The 25,306-nt window shown below is 41.0% G+C and overlaps 1 protein-coding gene across 3 annotated transcripts in view; it reads right to left on the minus strand.

Annotated features, from left to right (window-relative positions):
• The window catches only part of slc12a4 (solute carrier family 12 member 4), a 29,619-nt gene extending 23,724 nt beyond the window's left edge, over positions 1 to 5,895 (minus strand). For 2 of the 3 annotated variants that reach the window (XM_056411999.1, XM_056411997.1), the window contains exon 1: positions 5,675 to 5,895. In XM_056411999.1, the coding sequence (XP_056267974.1) occupies positions 5,675 to 5,798 (124 nt within the window). In that variant the 5' untranslated portion in view covers positions 5,799 to 5,895. The remainder of the gene's footprint in view (positions 1 to 5,674) is intronic. The other variant, XM_056411998.1, reaches the window with a different exon arrangement.
• Positions 5,896 to 25,306: the final 19,411 nt, after the last annotated feature.

Raw genomic sequence — 25,306 nt, forward strand, 5'->3', positions numbered from 1 at the left:
TTTTTATTATTCCACGCTTTGGACTCGCTGGTATCATTTGCTGCGTGTGATCTTTACCAGATCAATTCCCTGAGGAGATGCTGCTGCGTTGTCGAGTGCAAAGTTCACGAGGTAAACAGAACAACAATGCATCAGTCACATTTACACACAACAATCAATATGAGTCGTTAATGGTCCCAAAAAAAACAGCAAACTTCCAGAAACTTCGTCAAGAATTTTCAGCCAGCCGCGGCTTTTGTTTACTTTGTCCAGACTGCTCAGTGTAGCTAAATATTCAAGAGGTTCCACTTTTACACGTCAACGTCACAGGCAGAAAGGAACTTTTTATTAACGCCGATTAGTCGTGGAAAACAATATCCCGTTAGCTCCGTTAGCTTCCGTTAGCTCCGTTAGCTTCTCAGGGTTTGAAAAAGCTTTTTTTGCTAAACCACCAAGAGGCAGAGACGTTGTTTAGCTTAGCCAACTCAGAAATGTTCGACTGATTATGTGTTTGGAGTGTGTGTTTGTGCGTGTGTGTGTGTTTGTTTGTTTGTGTAAACTAGAGAAACAAAAGAAGGAGACAAGTGCATATTCTCTCCTCTTTTCTTCATTTAATTTGCTTCCTCTGCTTGTGTGAGCTGCATGCGTAGCGTAGCGTAGCATAGCGTAGCGGAGCGTGGCGTAGCGTAGCGTAGCTCAATGTGATCCAGCTGTTGTGAGGCCGCAGGTCAAAAGTTAAAGTTAAACGTATTCCCTATTGCAGTCCTGCTCATTGTTTATGTTTCCTATGTCTTCCTCAAATCATTCCAGCGGACAGATTAACAGCTGCCTCACCTTCCCACAATGCATTGCACAATCCAAATAACATGAAGTAAGTCATCCATGAATGTAGTTATGTAGTAGCCCTACACCATTTCACTTGTATGTCTCCTCCATATATATTTCAACATATACGGTTGGCTATGTCGGGCAAAAAGTTAAAAAAATAAATAAATACAACTTATTTTTCTTGTTTTTAAATTGCTTCTAGCTCATTATGACTTTTTTCAGATTGTTCTTTGTTCCCCTAGAGAGCCTGTAGCAATGCTAACCTGCTGAGCCACACACACACACACACATCAGCTTTAATGTGCACTAACGAAGAAGAAAGCACGGCAGCTCAACCCGAGGACCTCAAAAGGTTAAAAGGTCAGGAGGGAAGAAATGAAGCGGACTTTCAAAAAGACACACATTAACTAAATGGGCTGCACACACACACACACACACACAGGTCTTTGGATAAAAAAGCATCAGCTAAATGACAGGTTATGTAATAGCTACAATGTAGTAGCTACTGTATTATAATGTAATAGCTACTTCATTACAATGTAGCAGCTACTGTATTATAATGTAGTAGATACTGTATTATAATGTAATAGCTACTTCATTACAATGTAGCAGCTACTGTATTATAATGTAGTAGATACTGTATTATAATGAAGTAGCTAATCTATTATAATGTAGTAGCTACAGATTTATCATGTAGTAGCTACTGTATTATAATGTAGTAGCTACTGTATTATAATGTAACAGCTACTGTATTATAATGTAGTAGCTACTGTATTATCATGTAGTAGCTACTGTATTATAATGTAGTAGCTACTGTATTATAATGTAACAGCTACTGTATTATAATGTAGTAGATACTGTATTATAATGTAACAGCTACTGAATTATAATGTAGTAGCTACTGAATTATAATGTAACAGCTACTTTATTATAATGTAGCAGCTACTGTATTATAATGTAGTAGCTACTGTATTATAATGTAGTAGCTACTCTATTATAATGTAGTAGCTACAGTATTATAATGTAGTAGATACTGTATTATAATGTAGTAGCTACTGCTGAAATGTCCCAAAAAACCTTGTATACTCTCACATTTACACCTACAAATAATTCCAGAGACGACAGAACATCCCTGTATTTAAGGTCCAGGCGAGTGGAAAGCCAAAGCAGTAGAACCCCGTTGCTGCTGGTTCTGACTGCCTGATCGGTGTCGCTAACAAACCGGTTAATGCCTGAGGAGTTTGGCAACGAGCGTGAGAAAGTAGAACTACACACAGAACAATAATGGTTCTTTAAAAGGCTTTGTGGTTCTAGGAAGAACCATCACCTGGGAAAAAACGTTTTTTCTTCTTTTGAGGCATCTTTATAGATTCTTTGAAGAACTCTTTAAGAAAATGGTTCTTTAAAGAACCCTGGTTTAAAAGGTTCTTTGTGGAACCAGAAATGGTGCCTTCTAGAATCATTATTTTTAGGTTCTTTGAGACACCTTTGAATAACTCTTTTTAACAACATGGTTCTTTACAGAACCTTGGTTTGAAATGTTCTTTGTGGAACCAGAAATGGTGCCTTAAAGAATAATTTGTTGAAGGTTCTTTGAGACACCTTTATAGGTTATTTGAAGAAGTATTTAAGGACATGGTTCTTTAAAGAACCATTTGAAAGGTTCTTTGTGGAACCAGAAATGGTTCTTCCATGGCATCACTCTGAAGAACTATTTTCGGTTCCAGATGTCTCCTCCATGTTTCCTCTGTAGAACCCTTGTCAGTCATGAAAGGCGATGTTGACTCTTATGGTGTGTTCACACCGGACGCGTCAAAATTTTGACGCGCGTCGAGATTACATGTTAAGTCAATGCAAAGCTGCGTCGAAGCTGCGTAGCTGCGTATTTTCCAGCGAGCAGCGCGTCAGACGCGTTTGAAGCAGCACGAACAGAGGGTTTGTCGCGGGGCGAACTCAGCGAACAGCGCGAACAGACGCAGCTCGTTGACGCGCGAGTTCAAATTTCCCAACTCTGGCAGCAAAGACGCGTGAGTCATAGTTGCGTCAGCCAATCAGCGTTGAGCAGCTCCGCTCGTTATCGTCCTGCCGGTCGAAAAAAATGGAGGAAAAGATTATTGTCGCTGTCTGTGGGCACCCCGAACTTTACGATACAACTCTTTATGCTTACCGAAACCGGAGCTATAAAGATAAAGCGTGGAACAAGGTCGGAGAAGCCGTGGGACTACCTGGTACGTTTTGAATGTATGTATTTGCTTTTATTCTCGCTATTTGTTGTACTTTACTATCAACCAACCGCCGGCATATGTGTTTCATGGCAGAGGAGATCTGCCGCTGTAGGTGGAAAAGTCTCAGAGACACGTATCAAAGAGAGAAGAGAGAGAGAGCAGCGAGAAGCGCAGTGGGAGTGCAGCTCAGTCCACTAAAAAGTGGAAGTACGCTGCGGTCCTGTCGTTCCTCGACTCATTTATGACTCCGCCCCCGACGCGTCCGACGCGTCTGGTGTGAACACACTTTTTTCGACGCGCGTCAAGACTGCTGCGTCAGACGCGTAGAGAATTTTTTCGACGCGTCCGGTGTGAACGCACCATTAAGCCTGAAAAATCAGTTCTGTCCAAACACTCGTGTTGCGCAACAATCAGAGCTGCAGAAGCGATGACATCATCACACACCCGTTACAACCAGGCACAGACGGTAAACAGTTTGTTTATCTGAGGCCCGTGAAGGAGCGCTAGGTAAACTCCTGGAGGTTCAACAGGCGCTGCTCTCTGCTCGTGAACGAGAAGGTGGAGCAAACGGAGGCAGCCGATTGGCTGGCAGGACAGTTGCATCATAGGGATGATAATTTCATTTGAAGAGTGACCTCCTTGCTCATTTATGAGGGTATCGCTGGACCACAAGGCTCACTGAGTCGTTACGGGTTGTTAAGTGTGTGAGTGTGTGTGTGTGTGTGTGTGTGTGTGTCACACACACACACCAGAAGAGTCTTCCGCCTTGAACTTGTGATCCTAAACTGATGCTTTTTTTTCCAGTTGAAGGGAATAAGCCTGACGTGAAGGTGACTAGGAGTCAGTGTGTAGCCTGTCAGAGTGTGTGTGTCTGTGAGTGTGTGTGTGTGTGTGTGTGTCGACAAGTGACATTTTTTCCAATACGAGCAAAAAACTTTGTTTTTGGCACGAGGTTATAATATTTACCTTGAAACACGAATAAAAAGTCTTTACAATAGATATTTATGGTGAAAAAGTAATAACAGTAGTTTCATTAAAATTAATCTAATTGACGGGTAATTTATGACGTGAACGGTTAATCTTTCCTGCACCTTGAATTCATTCAGTTCGTGGAATATTATGGTATGTTTCACATCTTCTGATGAACGAGGGAGCGCCACATGGAGCTGAAGTGGTGAAGAAGAAAGAAAAGAATAATAAGAAAGAATAGAAAGAGTCTCACGATCGATTGCCGTGCCTCAAAAATCCAATTTAACAACAGGAATGTAGGAAAATGAACGAGAAAAAAACACTCTGAGGCGTTTTGACTTGAGCTATCGGTCGATTAGCAGGACGCCATCTTTCTTTGGGGCAGAAATGATGTTCCAAACAAACAACAAGACAACAAACAGAGGAGAGCGACGCGTCAGCAAAACAACGTTCCTCCCTGAAGCGTGGAGCCCCCCCCCCCCCCACCCCCGCACAATGACCACAGTGTCCTGAGCACAGAGCTCGGGCTGAAACAGGGCGAGCTCTGTGTCACTTCCTCCTGAGACGTCCGACATGAACACACACACACACACACACACAGACGCCCACCACTCCCATGATGAAGTACACACACTCACTTTTAGACTTCGCTTTTACCACAGAGAAAACTTCCCTCCCACATTTTCACTGGTTGAATGTGTCATCACACACACACACACACACACTGGAGGCTCCTCCTTGAACTTGTGATCCTATACTGATGCTTTTTTTCCAGTTGAAGGGAATAAGCCTGACGTGAAGGTGACTAGGAGTCAGTGTGTGTGTGTGTGTGTGTGTGTGTGTGTGTCCAGACTGCTGGGCACTCGGTGAAGCGTGGGTGCTTCATTTCAAAGCCGCGCCTGTGTGTGTGTGTGTGTGTGCCCAGGTTGGTTCACACTGCTCTCTGCTCTCTCCTCTCTCCTCTCTCCCGTCTCCTCTCTCCTCTCTCCTCTCTCCCATCTCCTAATCCTACCCAGCAGCGGCTACACACTCCTCACTGCTCTCCTTGTCTTCCATATGTCCTCCCCCCCCCCTCCCCCCCTCTTTTATGGAGAAACAAGTGAGTGACAGTGAGAGCCACGCTGTGACAGAGCGTCGTGGAGCAGCCCCCCCCCCCCCCGGGGAAAAGTGAACTCCCGTCGGCACAAAGCGAGCTCCATCTTGTGTGCGAGAAGCTCTTGAGGTATTTTTCTTGTGGTGCCCCCCCCCCCCCCAGCCCACTTTGTGTTTTCCACCACAGTTCTCGCCCCTGTCATTGTTTCCACTGTGTTTCTCATTTGTCCCAGAATTTATATATTTTTTAAACTTCTTCCACAAGCAAAAAAAAATATTAATAAATAAATAAATACTCTGACGTGATAAAAGTATTGTTTTGAGAGAAAAAAAAAAGGTGAAAAAAACAGACCTGACCTATATATGTAGGAAACACAACAACAACCGCTCTCTGGCCCTGGAGGATCGCCATGGTAACCATACAACCAGCTGTTCACACTGAGGACAAAGCTCCCCTCCGCAAGAAGAACTTCCAGGACACTCTTTTTTTTTTTAAGTTAAAAAAACCTGTCGTGTCCCAGCTGAGAGGTGAAGAGTAAAACATTATTTTAAAAAGGTGAAAAGTGGAGGTGAAGACGTACCATCGGAGCTCACGGTGTCCTGCCCCCCAGGCCGGTCCCTGTAGTCCACCCAGTTGATCCCCTCCAGGCTGTCGTAGCGGGCCTGGGCCTGATCCTCCACCGGCACCACGGTGAAGTGAGGCATGCTGGCATCCCCGGCGCTCTGCGGCGTCTGCAGCTCAGTAGCATGAGCGGCGGCGGCTCGCTGGTCGCCACGGCCTCCACAACTCCCACGAACGGCAACTACATTCCTCCACACTGCGCTCACTTCCTCTGGAGGCTGTGAGCATAGGCCACGCCCACAGGACGGCCCCTCCTGGGTGGGTGCTGCTTTTCTTCTCTTTTGTGTGTGTGCGTGTGCGTGTGTGTGTGTGTGTGTGTGTTTGTGTGTAAACAGAAGGGTATGGAGGTCTCACGGATGCATTTTGGGGGGGGACACACCCCTCAGAAACACACCCCTCACTCCACTTCAAGTGGGAGTGATTTGTTTTTCATCCCTGAGAAAGAGAGAGAGAGTGAGAGAGTGACCCCCCCCCCCCCCCCTCTCTCTCTCTCTCTCTCTTTAATGCTTGGTTGTGAAACTTGTCTGTTCAAGGTTTGGACAGACGATCCTCTGTGTGTACGCGAGTCGTTCCCCAAAACACACACACACACACACACAGCTACGTGAAGGCCGCTCCAGATCCAGAGCTGCTTCTGGGATTCCACAAGCTTGTTTATAAACTGTAAACATCTCTGGGGTGTTTTAAACAAGTATCTTCCATTCGCCCCCCTAAAAGAAAATACCTTAAGAAATACTCGGAAATAGTCAGAGGGCAACGAGGGGTCGATCTCATTGTAATGTCGTTTTATCGGATTTATGGAACTACAAAAAGTTACTGTAAACGTAATAATCTACTGAAATACACGTTGCATCATCCGTTAGATGACGGGAGCTCAAAGAGATCTCATGTTTGATATGTAATGTTGTCAAAGACCAATAAAATCTCCCTCCCTGACACCGGGGGTCAGCAGAGGGGAGACCTGAGGACCTGGTGGAGGTTCTGAAGGTGAGAACAACAAAAGGTAGCTGCCATTAATTAGCATCATTTAAACTCCATCTCAAAACATTGATTTTTAATATTTTATGGCCTGATTTTTTTCTTATTATTTTATTGCATCATCTTTTTACAGTGTATTGTACTTTTGCTCTTTTAACTGTTGAAATGTTTTGGCTTCTGTTATTGCAGTAGTACTTTTATTATTAGTTTTTCAAAGTGTATTAGTAGTACTTATAAAAACTAATAAATAAAAAAGTTTATTATTAGTATACATTACAAAGTTTATTAATAGTACTTTTAAAAACTAATAAATAAAAAAGTTTATTATTAGTACTTTTAAAAACTTTATAAATAACTTTATTATTAGTACATTAAAAAGTTTATTATTAGTACTTTTAAAAACGTTATACATAACTTTATTATTATTACTTTTAAAAACTAATAAATAACTTCATTATTAGCAGAGTTCATAAAGTGCTCTACAGAGAATCAAGGCAATACAAATGGAATTAAAAAATACAAAATAAAGAACAGACTAAACTAAATGAGGGGAACTAAAGAACTGCACAAAGGTAAGACGTCACTTAAAAGCAGTTCTATACAAATGTGTTTTAAGAAGTGATTTAAAAGAAGAATAAGAGGATTATGTTCTAAACTGCAATGATGGCGTTCGACCACTAGATGGCAGCATCGCGTCACCACAAACACTCTCGATTAAACGCTTCTAGATAGAAACAATACATGATCTCCCTCTAGATGTCAGGCTTTTAACGCCTTGTAAATACAGCAGAAACATTATGTTTCTACTCAACCTCCAAATAAATAATGTATGCAAACATAAAATGTTCAATCTCAAGTCCTTTAACACCTTTTTCTCTGAAAAGCACCATTTTAATTTTAAAATAATCACAAAACAAAAAAGTCTTCACACAAGCATGCTTTACTGCAGTGTTCAGGAACATGAAACATAACATAAAATACCATTTATAAACGTTATGTGGATTCAACCACTTCCTGGTGTTACATGTATATCTACAGACAAGTCTTAAGTCTTATTGTAGTCCTACTATCACGCTGAAAGGCACGACCCTATGTTTACAATACAAAAGTTAAAATCTGTACCGTAGAGAAAGATTCATGTAATCTAATCGTCTAACTGAATTGCAAAACCATGTCTTTTTTTAATGTGAAATGCAGTTATTTCATTGTTTTCTGAAACGTCATAAAGAGCAGCGTTAAAAGAGTTCATCTGTGTTTTCAATGAATGCTATTTAGGTGCACGGCTTAATCCAATTGGTTGGGAAAGCTAAGCACTCCTTGTCTTTCCACATCGAAGAGGATTTTCTAATACCGCGCCCGAGGGGACTTAAGTCGATCCAATTACCTTCGGCTGCCGTCGTTAGCTTGACGTGGCCACGGGGGTCCGGCCACTGCGTCTGCTGCGCTGGAGATCTGCATCTGTGGACAATGAGGGCCTTTCAGCCCGGCAGCACCGGACTGAAAGGTCGGCGCCGGAACCAGAAGCGGCTTTACGGATGTCTGGACGGCTCCGGAGAAACTTGTGGTACTTTCGGTCTTTGGGTCCAACATCAGCCTCGTGACGCGAAGAGATACCGAGCTGGCCGTGGGGGGATAGCGGCCTTCAGACGCGATGCATCGTTACGAAGCATCGCCCTTTATGTCTATGTTGACGTTGTCTCCCATTCGTTGGCCGTACATCGTCGTGGTAACTTCAACGTGTTCGCCGAGGTCACCGATGAGGCCAATTTCAGAGAAAGAGTTTCCAATAATAAACCTTTAGTTTATAGCTGTGTGCGTCTCCTCAAGACTCTTCCTCAAAACAGATGATTACACGTGACTGCCTTCATTGCACACACATAAACACGGAGGTGGCATCTGGAACCGAAAACGGTTCCTCAGAGTGATGCCATAGAAGAACCATTTTTGGTTCCACAAAGAACCTTTCAAACCAGGGTTCTTTAAAGAACCATTTTCTTAAGGAGTTCTTCAAATAACCTATAAAGGTGTCCCAAAGAACCTTCCAAAAATGGTTCTTTAAGGCACCATATTTGGTTCCACCAATAACATTTTAAACCAGGGTTCTTTAAAGAACCATTTCCTTAAATAGTTCTTCAAAGAGCCTTCAAAACATGGTTCTTTAAGGCACCATTTCTGGTTCCAAAGAACCTTTCAAAGCAGGGTTCTTTAAAGAACCATTTCCTTAAGGAGATATTCAAAGAACCCATAATGGTGTCTCAAAGATGGAACCTTCAAAAAATGGTTCTTTAAGGCTCCATTTTTGGTGCCTCAGAACCTTTCAAACCAGGGTTCTCTAAAGAACAATTTCCTTAAAGAGTTCTTCAAATAACCTATAAAGGTGTCTCAAAGAACCTTACTTTTTTTTAAGGCAACATTTTTGGGGCCTCAAAGAACCTTTCAAACCAGGGTTCTCTAAAGAACCATTTCCTTAAAGAGTTCTTCAAAGAACTTTAAAGGTACCGCATTGAACCGTCAAAAAAATGGTTCTCCAGTAGGTGAAGGTTCTTCGTAGAACCACACATCCTTTTAAAGCCCCATTTAAGAACCGTTAATGTTCTGCGTGTAGAACATACATGCATCACATCAACAGCTTTACCTGGAGGCAGGCGAGGTTCTCCCATAGATCATCGGGTCCTTCGGGCCGGTTGTTCTACGGGACTAACGAGGGACAGGTGGAACCAATCAGGGCGGAGCCAACTATCAAAGGTTCTGCGTGATGCGTTTTTAATAAATGGCGTGATACTATGAAGGCGTCTTTCTCTATCTGTGTGTTAACAGGCTCGTATATCATATAATAAACTCCACATAATCAAGCCAATGGGCTTCACTTGCCAAACTAACTGAGTGTTCACACACACACACACACACACACACACACACACACACACACACACACACACACACACACACACACACACACACACACACACACACACACACACACACACACACACACACACACACACACACACACACACACACACACACACACACACACACACACGGTGATGTCATAGCGTGGCGTGAACAGGACTGAGCCCGTTTATCCACCTGTAAATATTATTTTCGACCCCCAAAAGTTTCCTTTGTTTCCTGTCGTAACTCGTGACCCTTCTGTCCTCTCGAGATCACTTCCTGCCTTTGTGTGTTTTCCCGCCTGTTTTGATTGTCGGCTCCGCCCTGATTACTTCCACCTGTCCCTCGTTAGTCCTGCGGTGAGCTGCTGCTCACCTGGTCTCACTTCCCTAATCAGGTGACCTCGCTGCGTTCGGGTCTCGTCTCCTTTGAGTGTTCCCTGAACCGCGACCGCCAGAAGGATCTCTGAATTTCCTGGACTGTTAAAAAAATGGTTGACAGATAATCAGCTGATTGGAGGTTAAACTTGTCGAGGCCTGGCGGTGGAACACAGTAAAGACAGGTGACGTGTATTAAAGTAAATATCTATGGAAGAACCCAAAGAGTTCTTCAAAGAACCCTCACAAATGGTTCTTTAAGGCACCATTTATGGTTCTTTAAAGAACCTTTCACACCAAGGTTCTTTAAAGAACCATTTCCTTAAAGAGTTCTTCAAAGAACCTATAAATGTGTCTCAAAGAACCTTAAAAAATGGTTCTTTAAGGCACTATTTCTGGTTCCAGAGAGAACCTTTCACACCAGAGTTCTCTAAAGAACCATTTCCTTAAAGGGTTCTTAAAAGAACCGATAAAGGTGCCTCAAAGAACCTTCAAAAAAAGCAGTAGCAGTGTCTTTAACCTTTTAAGCACCAAGCTTTTTTTAGGCCTCTGCTCCGAAAAGTGCATACCCAAACTAAAAAGGCTGCACTCTGCAACCACTAGGGGGCTATTTTAATCATTTGTACCCTTTTTAAATCTTTTTTTTTTTATCAGAGGTGTACATTTCAGTCGATATGTTACTGGGTGAGAGTAAATAAAGATGGCACACAGAAAAAATATAAAAATTTCAGGTTTGAATTAGAAAAAAATCACTTGCAGGATGATTATATGTTTGGAATGAGGCGGTTTAAAAGTGTATAACTCTCTCAAATCATATTAAAATATGTTATTATTCCAAACTCCTCACTAGTTATGTTTCATTTGTTTCCCTGGTTATTAAAACTGTATTTTTATTGTAAAAAATAATATTGTAATATGAAAGAAAGAGTCTGGTTTGTGTGTGAAATGTTTTAAGTTAAACACAATCTATGTGTATATATTGAATATAGAAATGCAACTGTGTGAGAACTTCATTCACCCTGAATATTAATGATTATTAAGGCAGGCCACATGAGTTTGAGCACTTTTATGTTTAAAAATCTAGTTTACGCATTAATAAAACCTGTTTTTTTTGGTTCAGTCGTCTCTGAGTATCGTGCCGGGTCACAGTTATACTGTCGAGGAGTGTCAGTGAATCCCAAATAACACTTTTGAATATCATTAGTTCCAGATAAGCAAAGAAATCTGTCAAACAAATGCATCGGGTGACGTTTTTGACTCAACATTGGGGGCTGAGGGGTGGGGGGGGCACCTAGAAGTGGGTGTCATCTCTTAAGAAATGAGCAACAAACTCTTTTTTTCTGCATTTTTTGGGGGGTTTAATGCACCTATTTATGGTGGAAATGTCTTTTTCGGAGTCATATTTTGGAGAAGTCTCTGTGAGCTGCTCGCCATCGGAGGAGGAAGATGGAAACTCAACGGCACACTTTTATTTTCATCGTGCAAACATCTCGTCATCGACAAACTCCACCGCCTGAAGACATCTGTTAGCTGATGGCTGGATCTGGCTTCAACGTAACAATGAAATGTCTTTGTTCACACGATGCAGCAAAGGAACCGCTTCCCGGATGACTTCAGACTAAACGTTCCGCCCGATGTGAAGACGATGCGGTCCGTCTGCTAACGCTTATTGGACCTGACCACGGCAGCAGTTTGGGATTTTTAGCGATGGTGCTCATTATACGTCTCCACGTAACTAAGAGATTCTGACTTGATACCACTTATCTGCCATATGTATTTTTCCCCTCCATACAATCCTTGTTATGTTTCTATTTTGTGACGCTTTATGAGGCATAATGTGTCCAGATTGAACCATCCATCCATGAACAAAGTCTAATAATCACATGTTAGATGTCTGACATTCAAAACAGTGGTGGGAATAAATATATATGTGTGTATGTATATATTTATTTTGAGATATATATATTTTTTTTAATTACACATTTTTTATATGTATTTATATATTTTTTATATTTATTTAGAGACATGTATTATTTATTTTTTAAATACTTATATTTATTTCTACATACACATTCATACATTTTCAATACTTATTTTTATATATATATATATTTATTTATTAAAACAATTATTTACCCACCAGAGTTGTTACAGAAATATAATAAATAAATACATTTCCTCAAAAAAATGAATGTTCTAATGTATATCTGATACTGTCACGTTCATCCGGTGGATTTCAGTACAAATGTGATCACGATTGATAGATGAGACGCGGTCCAGATGAGAGAAGAGGGGGCAGCTAGTGCTCTGCCAGTGGGAAGAGGACCGTGGATATTAACCAGAACCTTAAACTTCATTATGAACCATCTCGCCTAAAAAACGGCTTTATATCCTCCAGGTGTTGCCTGCCACTCAGGTCCTCCTACAACAGATGTCCTGGCTCAGACATGAATTAGACTGACAGAATAACTGCTCACATAACTTCCCCTCATGTTTTTTCTCTTAAATGCATCTCAGACATGTGGTGGCAGGATAACATCCTTTGATGTGGAACGTCATTTCAAATCTGTTCTGAAACAGTCACAATAATGGTTAATGTCCTGCAAAAAAGTGTATTATTCTACTTATTGTATTGCAGTTGTACAGTGTATTTGTGTGTGTGTGTGTGTGTGGGGGGGGGGGGGGGGGTCACATGATGGATGACAGTAGGGCCATTAAAAAATCTGCACAAAATATATCTCTATATTTCTTTTTTTGTGCGTCACACAAAAGCTTCAAACACGCATGCGATCAAAAACTCCGTCTGCAGGCGAGGAAACCGGCTCAAACGAGAGCGTGAAAGAGAAATGGAGAGGAGGAGGAGGAAGGTAAAAACGAAGAGAGGTGAAGAAAGCCGAGAGGAAACCGAGTCACCGACATCAGACGGGGGGGGGGGGGGAGATATTAATCCGGGGTTAGAAAACAACCGTTCCCCCCTTCACTCGCCACAGGAGATGTTTGTCTTCCCCATCCTGCTTTATCTTTGCTGATGGCCGTCACACATCATCTAAACTCTTTAACGCCGTGGAGCTGTAAACAAAGACGTCGGCCAACAACGTGGAGTTAGAAACACAACGAATCTTCTGAAGTTAGAGCAACTCACTGGCTGCCAAGGGACCGCGGCTGGCTCAATTCAATGAAAATATGAGCATAATTATTCATGATGTGATGGAGAAACTAGTTGCATACAAACTATACAACGTATTTGGGTTTTAATGCACGTGTAGATTCCCCAATCGGGGATGCTTTTGTGGAAACTCGCGTGTAGAATTTAATTTAAGTCTTTTTATGGATGAATTCATGATTTAAAGTTCTTTTCTGAAGTGGACACCTGCGGTCCTCAACTCTATCTGCAGATTCTTCATCACAGAAACACAATCCTGACGTCTGATTAGTTGGATATCCTTTCCTCGGAGCTTCTTGATTTATTGAAATAGCAACTTCTTGGATCGCCGCCCGTGGGAATGGAGGGAAAGCGTGAAGCCGCGAGCTCGCGGCGGCTCGGGACTTCCGTCATCTGCTTATCTCTGTCACTCACTTCCCTTTTGTTCCCACCACATCCCTTTTCCATGAAGGAACACACTGTGATGTTGTTCTTGAACGAGTTGAACACTCCGTGAGAGGGTCAAGTTTTCCATGAAGATTAATTAAACATTGTTCGGGCACCAAAAAGTGAATTGCTTTAACTTTTTTTTTTTAATCTACAAATACATATTTTTATATTAAACTGTCTTTATGCTCTGGTCTTTAGGTTGCTACACGTTACACATTATTTGGGTTTAACATTTATTTTTTATTAAACTATTGTTTCTCACGTGTTCACGTTATTTATAACTCTAGCATGCTACATATGTGTTAGTGTTCTGGTTTGTATGTTTTCTCCCCCTTTAAATTACAATCCGATAGCCGATCATCATATTTAACATATAATCCACTGGCACTAGGACCTGGGGGAGGCTGCTGCGCTGGCTTTCTCACTCTGCCAAATAACGTCTCTCAACGACAGCCAATGAGGTGAGCTCAAAGTAAAGGATGCACGGAGTGAACCTGTAAGTCAACGTAGTTACAGAATGTGTCTATATATAATATACATATATATATATAATATATATACAGGACTGTCTCAGAAAATTAGAATATTGTGATAAAGTTCTTTATTTTCTGTAATGCAATTTAAAAAACAAAAATGTCATGCATTCTGGATTCATTACAAATCAACTGAAATATTGCAAGCCTTTTATTCTTTTAATATTGCTGATTATGGCTTACAGCTTAAGAAAACTCTAAAATCCTATCTCATAAAATTTTAATATTTCCTCAGACAAAGTTAAAAAAAAGATTTATAACAGCTGAGTGTTTGTCAAGGCTCAGGAAACCCTTGCAGGTGTTTCGAGTTAATTAGACAATTCAAGTGATTTGTTTAATACCCTACTAGTATACTTTTTCATGATATTCTAATATTTAGAGATAGGATATTTGAGTTTTCTTAAGCTGTAAGCCATAATCAGCAATAAATCAGAATAAAAGGCTTGCAATATTTCAGTTGATTTGTAATGAATCCAGAATGCATGACATTTTTGTTTTTTTAATTGCATTACAGAAAATAAAGAACTTCATCACAATATTCTAATTTTCTGAGACAGTCCTGTATAGTAATATGTATATATATAAATACATATAATATAGGGCTGTCAGCGCTAACGCGTTAATCTATGCGATTAATTTGGCCGCGTTAACGCACTAAAATATTTTAACGCAATTAACGCAACTTTGTTTACTTCCGGTGTCGTTGGAGTTGTTGCACTCCTGTGAGTGTCAAGCCGCGGCAGTCCGCCTCCTTCCTCCCGTCTGCTCCTCGATATTCACAGAGAAGCAGAGGGCGACGTGTCGGTGACGCGGGGCGGAAGGTAAAGGGGACTTTTTTTTTCTTTTCTCCGCCCCGATGCGCGCGCAGACACGCCGGCATGGAGCTCTGCGGCGCGCGAGACGGAGAGCCGAGAAGAGTGACCGACACGTGGAGACAGAATGGCTGTGTCTACTACCGCGCACTTAACGAAGTACACTGCAATGCAGTGCACTGCAATTCAGTGCACTGCATTGCAGTGCACTGCGTGGCTGATAAGTGCTGTCTCAAATGGAACACTTACGTCAACCACTTGGCCGAAGTGACGGACGCAAATCTGTTCACGGCACCCGCGAAATTAAGCCGGGAGTGACGTATGCAAATCTGCTTGCGATACCCTAACCCTTAAACTGACAAAATGAATGCACTTCTTGCCCTCTTGTTGTCCCTTGTTTACCCCTTTCTCCACCCCATGTGGAAACTGCGATACTGGCTGAAGTCGAGATGGTATATGTAAATTTAATTGTGATTTTGCCTTACCTTCACAGCATAGCTTCATGTAGTAGTTGCAATTAAATTCTCCTCGCTAGGTATGCTAAATTCTCAATTATCTTTGTCAGAAGTAGCCTTCTTCTTTGCAATCCACATACACACCATATGGAAATAAAACATGACAAATCTGTACATGTTTGTCCCTAGATTCCAATTAGTTTTAAGAATTATCCACTGAAATGATAGGCATCATCTGCTTGAATTCACAGTAATAGGCCTACTTTGACTGACTGTACTTTTATACACATCTCTGTTGTAGTGAAGTTCACCCTGATACAGGAATCAATTAGCAATTGAACACACAGGCATATTAATTATTGTTACAAACATGCATCAATTCTAATATAAATCAGAAAATGCAATAAAAGACTACAAAACCTCAATGACAACATTTTATTGATAGAATGACGCATATTAATATAATCTTCCCTTCCCCTCCCCCCACACTCTACAGCAGCCACCCAGTCCCAGGCGGCGCTGCCGTATCCATGTTGCAATGCCACTGCTGGCGTTGTATTGTGATGGCCACAGTGACATGAGGGTGGACTTCAGGCTCACCGAGTCATTCAACGCCCTCATGGCTGTGCTGGGCACTGACTGACCACGGTTGGGGCCCCGAGATCTCCTGTCTAGTTTTTATTTTTTGGCTTGCCAGCGCCACCTCCTATCGGGTGGTGGCCAGGGCCTTCGACAGGCCCCGGGCTCAGTGCATCATGCCAGGGTCCTGAATAACAGCCCCATCTTCTATGAGCAGTCATACCCTCCACCAGGATACTGTATCCTTGGGGATGGTGGCTACCCCTGCCTGTCCAAACCCATCTGCCTCATGACCCCTTCAGGCAGCCTGTCCACCTCCAAGCTACTGTGGAGAGGTCCTTCGGGATACTGAAGACGCGATGGCGGTCCATCTTCTTAAAGGCCCTGGAGGTGGATGTGAGGTGATTGGAGGTCATTGGAGCCAGATGCAGATGTCGGGAGGGCAGCAGAGGACCAGCACCAGCACCTCCAGGAAACGTCTCTGGGCAGGAAACAGAAATAGGATAGCCATTCAGTGCTATGTCCCAAACCACGATTACATTTAAATTAATACATACACGACATTAAAAAAACAACACACGATGATTGAAAGCTACAATTATTTCAAGAAGGACAAGCTTAGATAGCTATCGTAACGGTATTAATTATCGGGCGGCGTGTGGGCAAACGTTCGCGGTGTCATGTTAACCCGTTATTACACTGAGCATATCCATTGTTAATCCATTATTAAAATTGCTATTTCGATTGGTTAACAGAACAGCCGTTGTTTAACACTGACCGATGACTGACATAGCTATCTGTCGTCGGACTTGCCGCAGGAGCAAGCGCCTGGAGCCACCTGCCCCCGCTCGTCAAGCCAAAAGTGTCCGATAAAAGTGCACCTTCGTCGGACTGGCCGGGTGGTGGATTACCCAGCTATCTTATCATAACTGCCATGCAGATCCAATGGCATCTAATGCTACCTAGGTATGCTCACTAATCTGAGAATGGCATGTTAGTAGTACATTGTAATACCAGTACAATGTGTAACTACCGCTGATACTTACATTTACGGTCTGTAGCTTCGTGGTCTACCGCTTGTGCTGTCCGCCATTGTTTTAGAAATAAAATGAAAAGCTGGCGAAATGGCTCCTCCTCTTCCGCTACGGCGCCAAGATGGCGGCCGCTTAGGGCGAGTAGTGTCCATCGTTTTACACTACATTTTTTGCCCGTTTGCAGTGCACCATCCGGGTACTTTCAGTGCACTGAATTCTGCTGGTTTTTTCAGTGGCGCACTTCGAACACTGAAAGTCAGCTCAAGTGCTCAAGTGCGCGGTAGTAGACACAGCCAATGACATGCTGCTGTAGAGACGACCAGCAACACACGTTTAGTTTAATAAAGAACAAAGACGTCTTGAAGGAAAGAACCGTACATTACTTCTGCTGTAATCTGGCGCTTAGAGAACATGACAGGGGGGCGGGGCCTCACCCTGATAGAATGGTGGGGGAAACACTGGGATGTGTCACATGCTAAAGACTTTAAAAGGTGAATTTACATTGTTTTGTAAAATCGAGAAAATGAGCCCAGACTCCAGAGGGTTAACATTACATATTTGTCAGTTTACCAAGGCCACTGCTGTTCAGTGTTAAAGATGACAGGACCAATGGGGTCTCTAATACACCTTTTCTTACTAATCTGAATGTTTCACTGAAGAAACAATTTATCATCCACAATATTAAATACCTCACTGACACTTTATAGGTAGGAGCCTCTTTGAAAACACAGCTCTGTGTGAAGTTTTGTCTTTAAAAAAGAATACAATTAAACAAGTGTCTAAAATACACGCTGTCTGGAGGGATTACTCGTTCATTTAGAAGATTTAGTCTTTCGAAGAAAAAAACCCTTTTAATCGCAATTTCAAAATGTGCGATTAATTAGTAAAAAAGATTTAATCGATTGACAGCCCTAATATAATATAATGTATATATAATATGTATATCATATATATATAATATATATAATATATATATATATAATATGCACGGAGTGAACCTGTAAATCCAGGTTACATAATGTATCTATATATAATATATATATATATAATATATATATACATAATATGCATGGAGGAGTGAACCTGTATGTCCAGGTAGTTACAGAATGTGGCTATATAAATATATATATATATTATAATATATAGGTAATTATTAACGAGTGTTACCTCCTTACATTTAGCTTTACTTAAGGTAAATTAAAGGGATTAACAGCTATCTGTTAGCTTTTTGTTAGAAACTGTCTCCATTGAGCGAGAGTGTGAACGGGCGAATTCGAAATACACTAAATAACTATCAACATCTTTCTATTCTTTGCATTAATATATATTATTATTAAAATGTTCTCCATTGAATGGTACATTGAATCTCAATGATGGAGTCCAAATGAGCATACCACATCACTATGACCCTGAGATTCTGTCTCTTGTGTCATCATGGACTCTATGAACTACCGTAAACAATGGATATCCGGGGCCCCAAAAAGGGGCCCAAACATCCCTGTATGACGCTCCCCTTGGGGCTCAGCCCCCTCTTCCTTTGAATCCTAGAGCGCCCCTGTGTATTGGACTGTTTATAAGGGTCGTGAGACTCGGCCGTCCACTCTGAGAGGGCAAGACAACCAAAACAAGTTATATTTACATCCAGTGAACCCTGTGTGTGTGTGTGTGTGTGTGTGTGTGTGCACTCTTAAAAAAAAAAAGTTGAGTCAACTTAAAAAAGTGAGGCAACCAGCTGCAAAGCCTTTTTGAGTTCACTCAACTAAGGGCTAATGTGTTGTGTCAACTTATGATAAGAAGTTCACTCAAAGTGATATCTTAAGTTTGTCAAACGTAACATTACTATTCAGACGTACTTATGTATTTAAGTTAACACTACTTAAAATATTGCATTTGATCTACTCATGTACTTAAGCTCAGAACACTTAAAATATTAAATTGGAGAAACTTTAAATTGTGTGTTCTTGTAGATTAAAAACATACATAAACAGCACTTAACATTTTTTGTTGAGAAATGTTTTGTTGAGAGAATTTACTTTTAACTTAAAATGTTTTGTTGAGAGAACTTACTTTTAACTTAAAATGTTTTGTTACTAAATTTCACTGCCCATTATTTGAGGACACTCAACATTCTTTGCAACGTTGCCTTCATTTAAATTAATTAAAAATGTACACCGTTTTTTTGGAAAAGTCAACAGTTAAAGAAAACAAACTTCTTCAAACACAAAATGTTTATTAACAATAACTAAACATTTGTTTGCATAACTATATGAATTCCAGGTGTCAACACTTGAACATAGACAGCAGAGGGTCAACATCCTTAAAAATCAAAATGGCTGCATAAAGAAACAAAAAGAAAAAATTATGTTTTGTGAATCCAAAATCAAGGCCTTGAAACAAGCTTTGGAACATGGTTGTGACACGTGTGTAGCCCTCACGAGTAGGTTCCCCCCCCCCTAAAGCACCAATAAGCAACAAGTAGCCAGAGGGATATTCGGTAATAAGGTTTATTCCGACAGCAGACTGTGTCTCTGCTCTCCACGCTCCTCTCATCTCCTGTCTGTCCAGCTCCTTTATGGAGACAGACTCAGATAACCAACACAGATCGTCATCAGCTGGACTGATTACCAATCAGTCCAGCTGATGACAATCAGACACCGTTCCCTGAACCACACCCCCGCTCCACCCACTCTGCAGTATTCCCAGTTCAACTCCTTTTACATAAGATTCCTGCGAGTCTGTATTCTACACAAAAATAAGCATACAGAGACTATAATAAATATTCACCGCCTCTTTTAAATTTTCATTTTTTTTCTTCCCATTCTGTAACAATACAATTTAAAAGTCAAAAGACATTTTAATGCAGATTTTAAAAACTAAAATATACCACTTTCATACAAGAGTCACCTCCTACACATTAGTATTATGGTATTTCAATCTTCATAGTCTGTTAAATTAAATAAATAAATTGAGCAAAATACAGGGAAACATTTGCTCTCACGGTACAGGCTCCCTTTAATTCAATAAGTGACAAAAACCTGAACTGGAGCAAATCTGCCATTAAACAATGGACAATATCCTTCCAAATCTAATCCATATCTAAATATAATAAACAAACAATGGTATCAAAAACCAATGTATTTTAAACAGGGGCTAAAGAAAATATTTTTATATTATTTAAAATATAAGATTAAAGTAGTATATATATGTATTTACATATATATATATATATATATATATATGTGGCCTTAGTTACCTCAGCAGATGCCCAAGCCACTATATTAAGTTTTCTCAACTTAACATTTTAAGTGGATTCCACTCTTTATGAATGAAATTGACATTTTGAGTTAGTTCAACTTTTTTCAAAGGCATTTGTTGACTCAACTTAAAAAAATGTGTTAAGACAACAAATTTGAAGTTGGGCTTTTTAGAGTGTGTGTGTGTCCTCGAGTAGAATTTCTTCTGAAAAAAACTGAATTGTTTATATCTGCGATTCTTTTATTCTTCTTTTCTGCTCCTGCCAGTCCACAGGAAAACTAAATGTTCATCCTAAATTAAAAAAAAACTGTATTTAAAACCTTTGCATGTTATCCTTTCTCAGTTTTATAATAATCAACTCTCGTGAAAAGATCAAAAGCATGAATTTATCTTATTCTGGCTTCTATTCTTTCTCTCCATGTTCTACGAGTCCCAAAAAAAAGACTTGAAGCGTGAGAGGTTGTTGTTATTCACGTAAACTGAGTTGAAGGGAAAACAGCTGCATTGTGTGTGTGTGTGTGTGTGTGTGTGAGGTATGCATATGCACACATGCATGTCAGAGTCTGTGTTCCTTTCCATACAGAAATACCCGGAGTGAGACTTTAATATGGAGTGACAGGCTTATTATGGTCTGGCTATAGAAGAGCCACATCTTTAAATAAAATAAACCTCTCTAAAATAATATGGTTTATAGCTGCGGCCACACGTAACCATGACAACCATTTAAATTCTCACGTAGTGAAGAGTATTTTAAAGTCTTTGTGGTATTCACAGACAAAGGGGGAGCAATAAACAGGAAGTGCATCATCCAGAGGGGGAGGAGCTTCCTGTAAAGAGTCCCACGAGGCCTCAGCCGGTGTCTCCATGGTGACTCATTGATACACCCTTCATCTTTACCTGTGGGGCACAATACAGGTGTGATGTGGAACAGGTACGTAAGGAGGAGCAGCCAGCTCAGAGGTCACCTGCAGGTCAACCAGGCGTTTATTACACCACGACCTCCATCACAGTCCTTGTGTACCAGGGGCAGCGGAGATGAACCCCGCTCTTCTTCTTCTTTTTCTCCTTTTTCTTCTTCTTCTTCTCCTCCTACTTCTTCTTGTTGTTCTTCTCATCCTTCTGCATCTTCTTCTTCTTTTTCTTTTTGTTCTCCTCCTCCTTTTTCTTAGTCTTCTCTTATTCTTGTTCTCCTCCTCCTCCTTCTTCTTCTATTCTTTTTTCTTCTTGTTCTTTTTCAACAACAAGAAAATAAGGTGGTGGGGACAAGGTACGAACACAATATAATACAATACAAATTCTCACAACAATATTTGCCCTTAAAATGTCCAGGGTGCCACACCTACACACAAAAATAGTTTATAAAATCAATTTATAACAATAATTAGAGTAGAGATTATCCAAACTCATCTTGCCTTTGTCTTATCATCGAGACGTAAAAATAAATCACCAACTCTTTCTTTGTGTCTCGTTCCTTAAAGCTGCGTTCACGACATTGGGGAATGTTTCTGGTAACTCTGGGACTTTCTTCACCTTCACATCGGAATTCAATCTATTTGTTTTTTATCAAACATTTTTCTAAATTTTGAAAATGTTGCAACATTTCGGTCACAAGTCTAATAAATTCGCGTGTTTAGCTCCAGATTACTTAGAAACATAAGAATAGACACCAAGATCATTCAAATCGGGGAAATACAAACAGTTTAATGAAGAAAACTAATTTTGGGAGACCCAATTGGTGGCCATCTTGAAAAATAGCCACCATCTTGGATTTTTGAATGGCCAATCGGGCAGATTTGACCAAATACCTCTGGAGAACAACTCCACCAGATGTCATGCTTTTATCATAATTTGCACGATTATTCTACTATCTGCCCGCAATTTAGGCAAAACATTCATCAAATCAGACGTGTTGCCTAAGTACCGGCAAATATTTATTAAAGCTCAAAATATGGTCCCAGATGGACATCATTGTGGAAATGCTCATTGCTCACCGAGGAGCTTCACTTTCCCCAGAGAACATCTCAAGAGGCACTGATGTCTGACCTTCTGTGTTCGAGCGGCTCGTCCATCGTGATGTCGTCAGTCGCCTGAGCTCACGGGGCTCCGTCTGTAAAGGTTACAGGTACTGGAACCCAAAAGCACGACAAACACAGGAATGCAGGAGCAGGCAGTTTACTGTATGTTTCAGGCAGGGTCAAAACCGGGTGGTCCGTCAAACAGGGCAACAAATCCAAAAAGGGGCAGGCAAAAATTTCAAGTCGGGTTAACAGGCAAACAGGGTCGCAACAGGCAGATCAGAACTAGTACTAGGAATTCGCTGGATAGTTTGGCAGTGACACACAAGACAATCTGGGAGAGGACAAGTGGAAGTGAGGGAGCTAAATAGTGAGGGACTAATGAGGGGATGGGCTGCAGGTGAGAAGGGAATGAGGGACAATCAGGTGAATATGACAGGATCTGGAATGACAGGAGGATGAATTTAGCGAGGAAGGAGGATGAATTTAGCGAGGAAGGTGGGGAATTCGTGACACCGTCAGATAATTGGCATAAACAACCGATCCTTGTGAGATCTGTACTCTGACACCGCTGCTCCACAACTGAAGCACAACTTAATCTTTCATCTTTGTGTAACTAACCTTTCCACTGCAGAGGTTTTTTTTTTTTACATCTCAGTCACATGGCTTATTCTCTGTAAATTGGATTATGAGTATAGAGCAAGTCCTCAGTCTAAAGAGGCACATTAAAAAAAAGGCTCTCCTTCGCCCCCGATCACATTAGTGCTGCACAGAGCCGCCAATTAACAACCAGTTTGCGGTGGCCATGGCTTCGATTTTTATTGGCTAAACAAATTTGATGAAAATGTGTTGTTTTGACCTTTTTTTAACTGCGTTGAAGTAGAACTGGAGGCTTTGAGGAGCAGCGAGATGGAAACGAGCGGACGAATAAAGCTCAAAACATCAGATTGATGATCAGCTCGTGTGGAAGTGTTCATTGTTGAACGAGGTGCGTTCAAGGGAGAACACGTAAGGCGTTATTTATTCGTCCTAATAATCTCTCTTTGTCACTTTATATCTATCATACCAACGATTATGCATTTTACCTTTTTTTTTATTGAACCTGACGCAACAGGTCCTTTCGAGAAATGTGTTCTTAATTGTCGTGAACCACACTTTGTACACCTTGCAAAGGCTGCAGCTGAGAATGTGTGACCCCCGTGAGCCCAGCGTGTCACAGAAATGTAATAATCACGCCAACAGCTGTATGCGAGAAGGATGCCGTTTCAACATCGGGTCCTGAAACTCGGGTTTCACTTCTCAAGTTGCTTCGGTGGTCAACAAAGTGAAGCTGTGACTAAACTATTGAGCTTATACTTTCAAATATTTGAGTCCACTGTCCCAGTTTTAATTTTGTATGACTCTTTCATAGTTGTTGTTTTGTGTCGTTTTACGCCCATTCCGGGTCTCCTCTGAAACAATAACAGAATTATCTTTGTGTGCAACCCCTCCAGCTGTTGGCTATTAGTATGTTTGTTATAATCCATTATCATTTGCTGGAGTCAACAGAGACAGCACATCTACTGTTTCCGTCAGAGAAGGAATGCATTATGTTGAGAAAAAGGAAAAGAAAACAGCGATCTGTCCTTTCTTGGCCATTTGTTTCGCCAATAATAGTCTTTAACTCCCCTTCAGATCGCCACCAAGACTAGTGTTGTGTTTACTGGTTCAGCCAGCCCTTTGCTCCTGTATGTTAGTGGAACCAACAGGATGTGACGAGCAGCTATAACAGAGGACTCTATATTTGAAATGCATTGTGACAAGTGATGGTCAGGAAAATTCCAGACCTCTGGCATTGGAGTCCATTGGGGAGACCTTTTCATGGAGTCCATTGGGGAGACCTTTTCATGGAGTCCATTACAAAGACATTTTCATGGAGTCCATTGTGGAGACCTTTTCATGGAGTCCATTGCAAAGACCTTTTCATGGAGTCCATTGCGGAGACCTTTTCATGGAGTCCATTGCAAAGACCTTTTCATGGAGTCCATTGCAAAGACCTTTTCATGGAGTCTATTGCAGAGACCTTTTCATGCAGTCCATTGCAAAGACCTTTTCATGGAGTCCATTGGGGAGACCTTTTCTTGGATTCCATTGCAAAGACCTTTTCATGGAGTCCATTAAGGAGACCTTTTCACGGAGTCCTTTGCAGAGACCTTTTCATGGAGTCCATTGCAGAGACCTTTTCATGGAGTCCATTGCAGAGACCTTTTCATGGAGTCTATTAGGGAGACCTTTTCATGAAGTCCATTGCAAAGGCCTTTTCGTGGAGTCCATTGCTGAGACCTTTTCATGGAGTCTATTAGGGAGACCTTTTCATGAAGTCCATTGCAAAGGCCTTTTCATGGAGTCCATTGGGGAGACCTTTTCACGGAGTCCTTTGCGGTGGTCTACAATCTGGATAGAGCGACTAATGGACGACCATTTTGCATTTCTTGGCAATTTAAAGTTGTCTAATCAGAAAACTTTGTTCAAACACAGAACTTTCTTGCTATGAGATGCTAACATCTTCTATTTGTCAAAGTCATCTTTATTGTCACTTCTTCCATTTGTGCAAACATACAGAAGATCGAAAGTATGTTTCTCTCTTGTCCAACATAAAGTGATTGTAGTAATATTAATATTAACAAAGTGCAAAACAGCTAACAACAACAAAGAACATTTAGACCACATATCATTCATGAATTAAGAACAGTGGGTAAAGTTTTAGAGACTTGAACTCACCTGTCTGAGATGAGTTCTTTAAAGTTTAAGGGAAGCATAAAGTTTGGTATCGACAGAGCCTCCACGCTGTAGTGTTCATCTTGAATATGTTCATCTGCGCAACGTGATTAAATAATATCTTTATTGTGATGCAAAAACTACCTTTCTTAAGGAAAAAAAGTGATTGTCCTGGATGTAAATGTATTCATAAAAATTAAAAACAGTTAATATATATTGACATGCAAATTCATCGCATGAAACAATGATGTGAATGATGGCGCCTTTAGATTGTTTCTGCCTTTAAAAGTGATAGAGCGCTCAGGTGGT

This window comes from Pseudoliparis swirei, chromosome 4 (assembly GCF_029220125.1).
Source record: "Pseudoliparis swirei isolate HS2019 ecotype Mariana Trench chromosome 4, NWPU_hadal_v1, whole genome shotgun sequence".
Lineage (NCBI taxonomy): Eukaryota > Metazoa > Chordata > Actinopteri > Perciformes > Liparidae > Pseudoliparis > Pseudoliparis swirei.